This window comes from Salmo salar, chromosome 06 (assembly GCF_965601325.2).
Source record: "Salmo salar chromosome 06, fSalSal1, whole genome shotgun sequence".
NCBI lineage: Eukaryota > Metazoa > Chordata > Actinopteri > Salmoniformes > Salmonidae > Salmo > Salmo salar.
The window spans coordinates 30,453,943-30,467,855 of record NC_138296.1 but is presented as its reverse complement, the minus strand read 5'-3'; the positions used below and the strand labels follow the sequence as shown (position 1 = coordinate 30,467,855).

Genomic DNA, 13,913 nt, shown 5'->3' with positions numbered 1-13,913 from the left:
GTATTGTGGCCCTTTACTCAGTACTTTGTTGAAGCACATTTGTCAGCGACTACAGCCTCGAGTCTTCTTGGGTATGATGATACAAGCTTGGCACACCTGTATTTGGGCAGTTTCTCCCATTCTTCTCTGCAGATCCTCTCAAGCTCTGTCAGGTTGGATGGGGAGCGTTGCTGCACAGCTATTTTCAGGTCTCGGCTGTGTGCTTAGGGTCGTTGTCCTGTTGGAAGGACAACAACCCCTTCGCCCCAGTCTGAGGTCCTGAGTGCTCTGGTGCAGGTTTTCATCAAAGATCTCTCTGTACTTTTCTTTGTTCATCTGTGCCTCGATCCTGACTAGTCTCCCAGTACCTGCTGCTGAAAAACATCCCAACAGCATGATGATGCTGCCACCACCATGCTTCACCGAAGGGATGAGGTTAGGTTTCCTCCAGACGTGGCGCTTGGCATTCAGGCCAAAGAGTTCAATTTTGGTTTCATCAGACCAGATAATCTTGTTTCTCATGGTCTGAGAGTCTTTAGGTGCCTTTTGGCAAACTCCAAGTGGGCTGTCATGTGCCTTTTTATTGAGGAGTGGCTTCCGTCTGGCCACTCTACCATAAAGGCCTGATTTGGTGTGCTGCATGGATGGTTGTCCATCTGGAAGGTTCTCCCATCTCCACTTAGGAACTCTAGAGCTCTGTCTGTGACCATCTGGTTTTGGTCACCTCTCTGACCAAGGCCCTTTTCCCCTGATTGCTCAGTTTTGCTGGGGGGGCCAGCTCTAGGAAGAGTCTCTGTGGTTCCAAACTTCTTCCATTTAAGAATGATGGAGGGCACTGTGTTCTTGGGGACCCTTTTTGGTACCCTTCCCCAGATCTATGCCTTGACACAATCCTGTCTCGGAGCTCTACGGACAATTCGTTCAACCTCATGGCTTGGTTTTTGCTGTGACATGCACTGCCAGCTGTGAAACCTTTTTACAGACAGTTATGTGCCTTTCCAAATCTAATCAATTGAATTTACCACAGGTGGACTCCAAGTTGTAGAAACATCTCAAGGATGATAAATGGAAACAAGATGCACCTGAGCTCAATTTCGAGTCTCATAAAAGTGTCTGAATACTTATGTAAATAAGGTATTTCTGTTTTCTAAGTTTAATACATTTGGTAACATTAAAAAAAAAAAAAAAAGTGTTTGCTTTGTCATTATGGGGTATTGTGTGTAAATTGCTGAGGATTTTTTATTTAATCCATTTTAGAATAAGACTAACGTAACAAGATTTGGAAGAAGTCCAGGGGTCTGAATATATCTTTGGTGTTACCGGTATTATTTTGCAGTGAGGTATGCGAGAGCTTCTGAAACTGAGTTATGTTGGGAAACTAGAGAAAATAGAAATCAGAAAATTATTTCAGCTTAAATGGGAGGGGCTAAACTGGGGATTATTGAGCACAACTTGCAAATCATGTTCAAACTAACCCAGAGAATGAGGTATGAATAAACATTTTTAGGAATTCACTCCAGGCAACTCCCTACAGATTCCACATACTTGATACACTACATGTCCAAAAGTGAGTGGACAACCCTTCAAATGAGTGGATTTGGCTATTTCAGGCACACTCATTGCTGACTGGTGTATTAAATCGAGCACACAGCTATGCAGTCTTAATAGACAAACATTGGCAGTAGAATGGCCCATACTGAAGAGCTCAGTGACATTCAATGTGGCACCGTCATAGGATGCCAACTTTCCAACAAGTCAGTTCGTCAAATTTCTGCCCTGCTAGAGCTGCCCCAGTCAACTGTAAGTGCTGTTGTTGTAAAGTGGAAACATCTAGGAGCAACAACCGCTCAACCCCGAAGTAGTAGGCCACACAAGCTCACAGAACAGGGCCACTGAAGCAGGTACAAATCATCTGTCCTCGGCTGCAACACTCGCTACTGAGTTTCAAACGGCCTCTGGAAGCAAAGTCGGTACAATAACTGTTCGAGAGCTTCATGAAATGGGTTTCCATGGCCGAGCAGCCACACAAGGTCACCATGCGCAATGCTAAGCGTCGGCTGGAGTGGTGTAAAGCTCACCACCAATGGACTCTGGAGCAGTGGAAACACATTCTCTCAAGTGATGAAACACGCTTCACCTGGCAGTCCGATGGACAATCTGGGTTTGGCGGATACCAAGAGAACGCTACCTGCCCGATTGCATAGTGCCAACTGTAAACTTTGGTGGAGGAGGAATAATGGTCTGGGGCTGTTTTTCATGGTTCGGGCTAGGCCCCTTAGTTCCAGTGAAGGGAAATCTTAACGCTACAGCAGACAATGACATTCTAGACGATTCTGTGCTTCCAACTTTGTGGCAACAGTTTGGGGAAGGCCCTTTCCTGTTCCAGCGTGACAATGTCCCCATGCACAAAGCAAGGTCCATACAGAAATGGTTTGTCGAGATCAGTGTGGAAGAACTTGACTGGCCTGCATAGAGCCCTGTCCTCAACTCTATTGAATACCTTTGGTATGAATTGGCACGCCGATCCAGGTCTAATCGCCCAACATCGGTGGCCGACCTCACTAATGCTCTTGTGGCTGAATGCTGCGGGGACTTGCTTCCAATGTTCCAACATCTGGTGGAAAGCCTTCCCAGAAGAGTGGAGGCTGTTATAGCAACAAAGGGAGGGAGCAAGTCCATATTAATGCCTATGATTTTGGAATAAGATGTTCATCAAGCAGGTGTCCACATACTTTTGGCCATGTAGTGTAGCTTCTCCAGTTGTATAGATTTTAGTTATTCAAGGGCACGTTATCTATTTTGTGCCAAATGTCACGTCACGTATGTGAGATTGACCTCGTTTGTGTGTGTATATAGACAAACGTGCACCATCTTATTGTGAAATACTATAAGAAGATGGTGTGATGTGTTTTGACCTCTGTAGGACCCCTTACATTTAGCTTGAGGATCACTATTGTTGTAAGTATGAACTTGTATTCCCATTCTCAATTGAAACTTGTAGGTGTGTTTACTCTGCAGTGACTCTTTAGAAGCTGTTCAAAATGGCAGTGCATTTTAGCTGTTTAAATTCTCTCTTTAACTCTGTTAAAGCTGTGAAACTAATATCTACTGCTACTTTGGAACCTCTATGCAAACCATTTCTGTTAGATAATCTTCATCCTTTTTATTTTTGTCATATCCTGTACTTCTTACACGCTGCAGAGCAAACAATGACGTGTCTAATATGGCTGCGTTTAGACGGGCCCCAATTCTGAGCTTTTTCCCCACTAAATTGTATTTTGACCAATCAGATCAGCTCTGAAAAAGATCTGCTGCGAAAAGATCTGATGTGATTGGTCAAAACACCAAATGAGTGGAAAAAAGATCATAATTGGACTGCCTGTGTGAACGCAGCCTACAGTATGTAGTGAACTGATTTTTGAAGCACATTGTTTGAGATAAAGCAAGCCTAAGCATCTGTGGTAAATAAGAAAATCATTCCAAAAATGACAGTTGACAAACTGTAAAATAGCCAAGTTGTGAGTCAGTTGTATTGTTAAAATATGTCTGAATTATTTGAATAATGTTACATTTTCAAGTACTTGAAATACATATTTTAACCTGGGGTGCATTCATTACGCTGATTCTGTTGCAAAATGTTTAATCTGTTGCACGAAAGGTTTACGCCAAACGGAAAATGTTTTGTAACAAATTGTTTTTATTGGACAAATTCAGGTAGGTCCTGCACCGTTTCGTGCTGTTTGGTTCTCAAACGCTAAATGGTTTCCGTTGCGAGATGTAATGAATTTGATTGTCATTGAGGTTGTAATGATCAGTCAACACTTACCCATTTATCATTCCAATCCAAGTGGAGTTCCACTCTTAATTAATTTTAACCGATAAATGTGGTTTAACATGAATGTAGAGATGTGTAATCTCGGTTTAACTTTTTTGTTAAAAAATATTTGCTTTATTTGCAAATGTTTTCCTTTGATGGAAAAGTTTAAATAGTTTTTATAAAATTTGCAGACATTCTGTATTATTATTATTATTATTATTATTAAACACCCAGAATTTTATTTGACAAATAGGTGTTAGCAATCTGCTTTTAATTTGTATGAAACTGAACATTTTTATTTTATTTGTCCTATCCTTTGAACAAATGAGGTCCCCCTTGGCATTTTGTGGTATTTTAGTTGTTGCAAAGACTGGCAAACTTGTAAATATCAAATAAAATTGTACAAAATGATGTAGTTCTGTCTTATTTATGTCAAACTTTTAAAGTAACCGAGTGGATTTAGTTCTGCCCCACATGGGGCGCAAACCAGCTACTTTTTGCTTTCCTGCACACTGACTCGGTATCACATTTTATTGGTCACCCCCTGTATATAGCCTCGTTATTGTGTTACTTTTTATTCTTTTTTTACTTTAGTGTATTTGCACTGTTGGTTAAGGGTTTGTAAGTAAGCAGTTCACGGTAAGGTCCACACTTGTGGTATTCGGCGCATGTGACAAAGTTTGATTTGATTTAACAACACAATTATTTTACACATGCACAATTTTTGCCAACTAGGGACTAGCTAACTGGATTATGGTCAAAGCACCATTGTAACGGATTGCATTTTGTTCTACCTGGAGCAGATTGTCAAACAAGCAATCTTCTGAAAAACACATCCACATCCAGGGGTTAAAAGGAGTGAGAGACATATGGGAACTGAATCTGTTACAAGTTAGAATCAAAAGCTGAGCATTTTTAGTAAAAGCCTGTCTGCCATCTATACTAGATAGATTATAAAATGCATTACAGGCAGTGTAGATGAATTATTCATGCCAGGAGGACTATTGGAATTCCTAGGACAGTAGGGGGCATCAAAGAGCTAGAGACGAGGAGAGGAATCCTATAGTGGAGGAGGCCATTATACAGTGCTGAAGTCCCACCCCTGCTGTCGTCAATTGTTACCACAGCCGCAAAGTAATAAACCCCGCCTGTTTCTACTATTGCTCTTCTTAAAATCTGATTTTAAACCTAACCTTAACCTCACTGCTAACCTCATTCCTAACCTCATTCCTAACCCCAAACATAAATAAAAACCAAAAAGCACATTTTTGTTTTCCATTTTTTTACTCTCGACATAGCCAATTTGTACTTTGTGGCTGTGCTATCTAATGAAAACATCCCTGCTGAACAACATACATACCATCAGATCATCCTTTCCTCTCATTTTCTTGTTTGCGTATCTCACAAGACTAGGGATTCAAATGCGATGTAACTTTACTTTCACAACCTTTGGATCAAGAAGTAACCTAGTGTTTTGATGTTCCATTGCACGTCTGGCTTGAATCAATCACCTCGTACAATCGAGTTAGCTAGCTAAAGCTCTGGTAAGATGCTTACCTTGACTGCTATATTCCTTCATTCTCAGCTAGCTAACAGCTAATATTGTGTTAGCCAACTAGCTAACAAGTTAGCTACCTAGCTGACAATCTGTTTAAAAAAAAATAGGTGTGTCAAATTAAGTGCAATCTCTGATTCAATGTTAGATGTTTATCATCTTATCTAATGCCATGTAACTTGATGGCAAGACAAGTAGGCTGAATAAGTGTTTTAAGGGTGACCTAGCTAGCTGGCAAGTTAGCTCCTGGGCGTTTTGGTACTCGTTTTTGAAAGCCATCTTCCAGTGTATTGTGATGTGATGCGCCAGCTATGGGGTTTGGTAATAATGTTTAACTAACCTGTCACAATCTGTTCACAGATGCAATCTGAATGTTTAGTTGCCATACACTTGAAGTTGCTGGAAACAAGTTTTGTCCCAACAACAGCAGTAGCTAGCTACAACGACCACCATCAAGAGATAGCTGGGGTTCAGTGGTGAATCATCAGGTGGAAGAAGACTTGAGAGAGTCCTATGCTAGACAGGACCTTTGGCTACCTACCAAAGCAGCATCTGTTCACTTCCACAGACAGACAGAAGGATAAAAATGCCTCTTGGATTGGGTAGAAGGAAGAAAGCATCTCCACTAGTGGAGAACGAGGAAGCCGAGCCGATCCGAGCGGGCCTTAATGTCCCAGGAATGGACGGCCTGGATGGAGGTGGTGTGGGGCTCGGGGAGGGTACTACCCAGGAGGGTCTGCCACCCCCACCCACCAGCCTGAGACCTCGTCTGATCTTCCACACCCAGCTAGCACACGGTAGCCCCACGGGACGCATCGAGGGCTTCAGCAACGTGCGAGAGCTCTACACCAAGATCGGAGAGGCCTTTGGGATCGCACCACCAGAGGTGAACAATATGACGACTGACGTGTGTGTGTGTGTGTGTGTGTGTGTGTGTGTGTGTGTGTGTGAGAGAGAGAGAGATTTGCTTCAGTTTATCCCTTTACTGACTCACTTTCTAACTCTTCAGGTGATGTTCTGCACTCTGAACACTCACAAGGTGGACATGGACAAGTTACTGGGGGGTCAGATTGGGCTGGAGGACTTTATTTTCGCCCATATCAAAGGCCAGAGGAAGGAGGTGGAGGTGTTCAAGGGGGAGGACGCCCTGGGGTTGACCATCACTGATAATGGAGCTGGATACGCCTTCATCAAGGTGGGCATGGTTACTGGCTAGGAAATGAGTCGTCTGTCACCTCGAAGTCTGGCAGTGGAAGGAAATGCATCAGCATCACACACAGAGGACTAAAAATAGAACAGAATGGGAGCGTTTGGAACGCAGAGCCTCAAATGCAGCGACAGTGTGGAATGTACAGTAGACTGAATATAAGATGTTAGTTAGTTGCCTATGCACATTATAGAGTTGTTTATGTTGCCCACTGCCAAATTGGCTGATTGTGTGAAATTGTGGATTTTTACTTTGTCTCATCCTGTCCCTTCCAGAGAATAAGGGAGGGTAGCGTGGTCCATCAGATCCAGGTCATCAACGTGGGAGACATGATTGAGTCCATCAACGGCCACAGTCTCATTGGCTGTCGACACTACGAGGTGGCCAAGATGCTCAAGGAGCTGCCCAAGGGGAAGGACTTTGTTCTCAAGATGGTGGAGCCCTTGAAAGCCTTCGGTGGGTTTGTGTGTGTGTGTGTGTGAGAGATTGTGTGTGCTGACAAAATAATTATGAATCATATTATGGTGTGACAGATTCTATTTAGGAATGAGTCAGCAGTTATCAAACTTTGTAATGCCTTTTACTAATTGCTCTTGTATTATCATTGACTAGCTAGATATAGAATTAGGAGGTCAGAAACCTGATGCTCCTTTGACATGTTATGTTGTCTCCCTTACCTGTAGACATGATCAGCCAGAGGTCAGGAGGGGCCCGGGCTGGCTCAGGAACCCAGCTGGGGACAGGGAAGGGCACCCTGCGTTTACGCTCCAAAGGCCCAGCCACTGTGGAGGAGCTGGTGAGTGTGTGTGTGTTGGTTCTTCTATTACCGTTAATAAGGTAAACATGGTTTCAGGTCATGACTATGTTTGTGGTATTTGTTTGTCAGCCCTCTGCGTTTGAGGAGAAGGCCATAGAGAAAGTGGATGACCTCCTGGAGAGTTACATGGGCATCAGAGACAGTGAGCTGGGTAAGGGAGACGGTGTGTGTATACGTGTGAATGTGATTCACACATGCAGCTCCTGTTAGCAAAGTGGTGACTTGTGTGTTACCACTTCAAATCAAATTCTATTTGTTACATGCTTCGTCAACAACAGGTGTAGACTAACGGTGAAATGCTTACTCACAGACCCTTCCCAACAATGTAGAGAGAAAGAAATTGAGAAATAATAGAAAAGTAAAATATGTAATAATAGATACACAATGAGTAACGATAACTTGGCATTATACACGGGGTACCAGTACCTAGTCGATTTGCAGGGTACGAGGTAGATATGTACATTTTGACTTGGAATAAAGAGGTCAGATAATATTACATGTATGTGATGAGGCAACGTTAGTGCAAAAAGGGTCAATGCAGATAGTCTCGGTAGCTATTTGGTTAACTATTTAACTTCCTATTACTTTGTTGTGCTGTGGTTGACCCCTGTCTAACCCCTCTCACTGTCAGCTGCTACAATGGTGGAGCTGGGGAAGGACAAAAAGAACCCAGATGAGTTTGCCGAGGCGTTGGACGAGACTCTTGGTGACTTCGCCTTCCCGGATGAATTTGTTTTTGACGTCTGGGGTGCCATCGGGGACGCCAAGGTCGGCCGGCTGTAACCGGAGGGAGCAGGGGAACAACCTGTGTGGTTTTGAATGCTGAGGCACCAACCTGCAACAAACAGAACTACTAGGAAACACCACACTACCATCATGTGATTTACTTATTGTTTTCTGTGTACTTATTATTTTTTACGTGGCGTTTACTACTCTTGTTGGGATACTTTTGGGAGAGACTCTTTGGGAGGATAGAGACAGTGTATGGGAGAGGATAGAGGACTCTGATCACTAGTTCTGATCACTCGATCAGGCTGAAAATACTCTCATCAGACTATTGAATGCAATACGTGGAGGTTATTGTTTTCAAACAGCAAGTGCTTTTCAATTTTCTTCCAGGTCTTGTGGTTGGGGACACACCTCCTGACCTTGAACACGTCACATGTTAACTCCCAGGTCTTTGTTCCACTAGTCCTCTGAGGAACAATCCCGAGAGCAACAAGTGGGAGAAGTGAGGGACCACGGCTTACATACACCTACCTTTTGAAGTTTGAGTTCAAACAAACTGTGATGTTTTCCCCTCCACTTTGCACTGTTGCACTGCGCTGTAGAAAATATAAGAAAAGTGCATTGTACTTCACTGGAGCAGTCACTCACTACATAGCACTGGTGCATAGAACTGGACTACAGTATTTGTGTTCTGTGCAGTGTTGTTCAGAGAGGGGCGTATTGAGATGCTCAGGCCCAGAATATTCTGGTCAAATCGCATGGTCAGAAAAAACGTCTTATTAGCACATGCTATTGTTTGTTTCCTCGTTGTGAGTTCTTTTGGTTTTATGTGCTGTTGAGTGTCACTATTGAAGGAGTGTTTTGGCTGCTGAAGGTTGTCACTACAAAATTAGCTGCAGCTTTTTCTATGGTTGAAACTACAATCACTATCAGTTTTAATGAAGTGAATAAGGTATAGAAACAAGCTGCACTTTACATGCAGCACATCCCAGTCTGTTAGCAAAGATAGTCTGATTGGTTAATACTTAAATGGTCCACTTTGCCAGGGAAACTCCAGTATTAAGAAAAGCAGTGTTATATTACAGTATTACAAGAATACTCAAGAATTTGAAGTACTTGTTAAAAAAAAAGTGGGGGAAAAAATATTGTCTTATTGGTAGACTGTGAGTGAGCATTTTTTTTTTTTTTTTAAGAATGTTTTTGCAGGATTTTTTTAAAGGAGTGGTGTTTTAAATGAAACAGAGTTGTAATTGAGTTGGTAAAAATGAAAACTGATATCCATGCCAAAAGCGTTGGCATTTCCAATAGACTGCATTTTTTTAGGGACCAGACAGTCTCAACATGAAGGAGCCAAATAGTTATGCACATAAGTCATGGAGCGGTCAAGTAATGAAAGAAAAATGCACCATTATGCAATTCTGCAATGAAATGAAGGACCAAGTCCAACACTGTTACTTTAGGAAAGAACCTGGACACTACCATAGGGACACAATGTCATTATCAAACCAAACTACTTTCTGCAAAGTCATTGGGCTTTTAGTGACTTCATTATAGATGAATAAAAAACATGCAATATGGGTCAAAGTTCCAAGATATAGAAAATAATTACTCAACATAGAAAATATTTCTTTTCCTAACTTTTTGGGGTTTTATCTTTTCCATAGTTATCTCTGAATGAACAACATATTTTTGTAGTAAATTGTTTGGTTGTTTTTCTGTCTTCCAATGCTGTTGAAGTATATCTAGATGGTTACTGTCATAAAATACTGATAATAGGCACTGTAATACTGAGGACATTGTTTTGGTATAGCTTTCTATTACAATGTCTGATTTATAATGGCAATAATAATGACAAAGATTATGAAATAAGATGTCTTCCATGTCTTTCCCTCAGTTGAATACACAAATGTTGCCTTTGACTCTTCAACAGGAAATATTACTATATTACTATATATTATGTCAGATTGTTGTGCAAAATCTTATTTACAGTGGTATCTCTAAAAATGTTCTCTCTCTCTCCTTACTGGGGCAAGAAAATGAACTAACGTCAGGTCGTAGTCAAGCTGATATTTTGCACAGGCTGGCTGAGTTGTTCACCTGCTAATGGTAACATGTTCTTCTTAGAGAGACACACGTCACCCCCTGGAGTGCTGTGTGTTTATTGGTGTGTGTGTGTGTGTGTGTTTATATGGGTGTGCGTGTGTTTATGGGTGTGTGTGTGTGGGTGTTTATGTGGGTGAGTAATCAGGTCCTGTTCTCGCCTCAAAAAATACATGCATCAAATATCTCCCTTCAGCCCTCAATAGTAGGACAGTTTGGGAATGCAATACACAATGGGAATTTGATATGGCGTATCAATGTTTGAGAGTCACATCTAAGCTTTAATTTGTAATTGCACTGACACTAATCTTCGTCCTGGGATGGAATATATACAGCCTCTTCTAAATGCTTGACTCAGCATCCCACGTTCTAGAAGTTTTTGCCACGGTCAGCCTTTAGCGGCCTGAATCCCCAAAACAACCATGTTTACTGCATACAGTTCACTGGACACAGCACGTCATTTCAACGAGGAAATGTGGGTAATATTTGGTTGAGATGTTGGTCAATGTGATTTCAACCTTTATTCACCCACTCAAAGACAGCCAGAAGTTTGTTGAATTCCCAATGTGTTATCACTATGCTTTCAACCATCTAATAACCAAATTCCAAAGGAAAAACTATGTCAGATGTTTGGTTTAGTTATCATCTAAATGTGTTATCTGCGCTTTCAACCATTTAAATACACAACAAAGTTGAAATAGGAATACAATGTCCCGTTTTGTATTTATACAACCTAATGTGTTATCACTGTGCTTCATTTAATAGCACAACCAAATGACCTGGATTGCAGTTGAGATTACATTAAAAGTGCATAGTGCAATTAAGTTATTGATGCTGTTCAAGATTCTGTGCAGATGATTACAGCAATTGTGAAGATTGTCACAAACCTGCAACCTTTTGCATGCAATCTTGAACATGCAGGCTTTCTATGATTAAATAAGACATTTACAGTGCATTTGGAAAGTATTCAGACCCCTTGACTTTTTCCACATTTTGTTAAGTTACAGCTGTATTCTAAAATTGATTAAATTATATTTTTTCCTCATCAATCTGCTCACAATACCCCAAAAGGACAAAGCAAAAACAGGTTTTAGCAAATGTATTAAAAATACAAAAATACCCTATTTACATAAGTATTCACTTGGCTATGAGACCTGAAATTGAGGTCAGGTGGTAAATTCAATTGATTGGACATGATTTGGAAAGGCACACACCTGTTGATATAATGTCCTACAATTAACAGTGCATGTCAGAGCAAAAACCAAGCCATGAGGTCGAAGGAATTGTCCGTAGACCGCTGAGACAGGATTGTGTCGAGGCACAGATAGGGTACCAAAACATTTCTTCAGCATTGAAGGTGCACTGTAAGATACAGTGGCCTCCATCATTCTTAAGTTTGGAACCACCAAGACTCTGGCCACCCAACCAAACTGAGCAATCGGGGGAGAAGAGCCTTGGTCTTGACCAAGAACCTGATGGTCTCTATGAATGAGCTCCAGAGTTCTTATGTAGAGATGGGAGAACCTTCCAGAAGGACAACCATCTCTGCAGCACTCCACCAATCAGGCCTTTATGGTAGAGTGGCCACTCCAATACCTTGACTTTGTTGTCCTTAAGCCATTTTGCCACAACTTTGGAAGTATGCTTGGGGTAATTGTCCATTTGGAAGACCCATTTGCGACCAAGCTTTAACTTCCTGACTGATGTCTTGAGATGTTGCTTCAATATATCCACATAATTTTCCTACATCATGATGCCATCTATTTTGTGAATTGCACCAGTCCTCCTGCAGCAAAGCACCCCCACAACATGATGCTGCCAACCCTGTGCTTCACGGTTGGGATGGTGTTCTTCGGCTTGCAAGCCTCCCCCTTTTTCCTCCAAACATAACGATGGTCATTATGGCCAGTTATATTTTTGTTTCATTAGACCAGAGGACATTTCTCCAAAAAGTATGATCTTGGTCCCCATGTGCACTTGCAAACCGTAGTCTAGCTTTTTTATGGCGGGTTTTGGAGCAGTGGCTTCTTCCTTGCTGAGCGGCCTTTCAGGTTATGTCGATATAGGACTCGTTTTACTGTGGATATAGATACTTTGTACCTGTTTCCTCCAGCATCTTCACAAGGTCCTTTGCTGCTGTTCTGGGATTGATTTGCACTTTTCGCACCAAAGTACATTCATCTCTAGGAGACAGAACGCGTCTCCTTCCTGAGCGGTATGACGGCTGCGTGGTCCCATGGTGTTTATACTTGCGTACTATTGTTTGTACAGATGAACGTGGTACCTTCAGGCATTTGGAAATTGCTCCCAAGGATGAACCGGACTTGTGGAGGTCTACAATTGTTTTTCTGAGGTCTTGGCTGATTTCTTTTGATTTTCCCATGATGTGAAGCAAAGAGGCACTGAGTTTGAAGGTAGGCCTTGAAATACATCCACAGGTACACCTCCAATTGACTCAAATTATGTCAATTAGTCCAGCAGAAGCTTCTAAATCCATGAAATAATTTTCTGGAATTTTCCAAGCTGTTTAAAGGCACAGTCACCTTAGTGTATGTAAACTTCTGACCCACTGGAATTGTGATTAAGTGAAATAATCTGTCTGTAAACAATTGTTGGAAAAATTACTTGTGTCATGCACAAAGTAGATGTCCTAACCGACTTGCCAAAACTATAGTTTGTTAATAAGAAATTTGTGGAGTGGTTGAAACACGAGTTTTAATGACTGCAACCGAAGTGTATGTACACTTCCGACTGCAACTGTAATTTTGATGTCGTCACTATTATTCTACTCACTATTATTACTGCTGCTCCCGAGTGGTGCAGCGGTCTAAGTCACTGCATCTCAGTGCAAGAGGGCGTCACTATAGTCCCTAGTTTGAATCCAGGCTGTATCTCATCCGGCCGTGATTGGGAGTCCCATAGGGTGGCACACAATTGACCCATCGTATTCTGGGTTTGGCCGGGGTAGGCCATCATTGTAAATAAGAATTTGTTCTTAACTGACTTGCCTAGTTAAATAATAGTTGTAGAAAATAGGTAAATAAATAAAAACCCTAGAATGAGTAGGTGTGTCCAAACTTTTGACTGGTACTGTATATGTATAATATATATATATATATGTAGATTTCTTTATTGTTGTTGACCTATCACAAGTGGGGCACCACCCCTAACACCCTAATGGATGGGCAGCCACTGCATCTGACTTAATTTCAAAGGTACAAATTCAACATATTTTATACAATGCACTGGGAACACACTGGTTGACTCAACATTGTTTCCATGTCATTTCAATGAAATTACAGTGAACCAACGTGGAATAGACGTTGAATTGACATCTGTGCCCAGTGGGAAGATTTGTCTACGTTAAAAATGTGTTACAATGATGACTTAATCCTGTGGTTGAAATTTCACCCTCAAAACAACAGTTTACGTTGATTACTTTTTTCAAATCCAATGTATTTTCCACGTCACAATACGATGACAAATTACGTTGGAACAAAGTTGATTCAACCAGTTTGTGCACAGTCGGAGGCCTCCTAACCCTACTCCCACCGCAGCACCTGTTGCTCCAGGCTCTACCCACACATGACACTCCCGCCTCTCGTTTCTCAGAAACAGACAGACTGACTCTGACTGGGAGGCCAGTTGGGCTAGGCATAATAACTAAGGACTAGGTAGAAGGCCAGGGGACGTGATTTGGCACTTAAAG

The 13,913-nt window shown here is 41.7% G+C and overlaps 1 protein-coding gene across 1 annotated transcript; it reads left to right on the top strand.

The window, feature by feature from the left end:
* The first annotated feature begins 5,065 nt into the window (after nt 1-5,065).
* LOC106606841 (PDZ domain-containing protein GIPC1) lies at nt 5,066-9,973 on the top strand. The gene is made up of 7 exons (XM_014203224.3): nt 5,066-5,340; nt 5,712-6,237; nt 6,361-6,546; nt 6,834-7,014; nt 7,242-7,354; nt 7,445-7,526; nt 8,007-9,973. The coding sequence occupies exons 2-7, from the start codon at nt 5,938-5,940 to the stop codon at nt 8,156-8,158; spliced, it is 1,014 nt and encodes a 337-aa protein (XP_014058699.1). The 5' UTR covers nt 5,066-5,340; nt 5,712-5,937; the 3' UTR covers nt 8,159-9,973.
* The last annotated feature ends 3,940 nt before the right edge of the window (nt 9,974-13,913 follow it).

What these genes read in the sequence shown, in the direction of transcription:
- LOC106606841 (XM_014203224.3), top strand. Translation starts at nt 5,938, where the DNA reads ATGCCTCTTGGATTGGGTAGAAGGAAGAAAGCATCTCCACTAGTGGAG. An exon ending in TTGGGATCGCACCACCAGAG is followed by an intron (nt 6,238 to 6,360) that starts GTGAACAATATG and finishes CTAACTCTTCAG; the next exon opens with GTGATGTTCTGCACTCTGAA. An exon ending in CTGGATACGCCTTCATCAAG is followed by an intron (nt 6,547 to 6,833) that starts GTGGGCATGGTT and finishes TGTCCCTTCCAG; the next exon opens with AGAATAAGGGAGGGTAGCGT.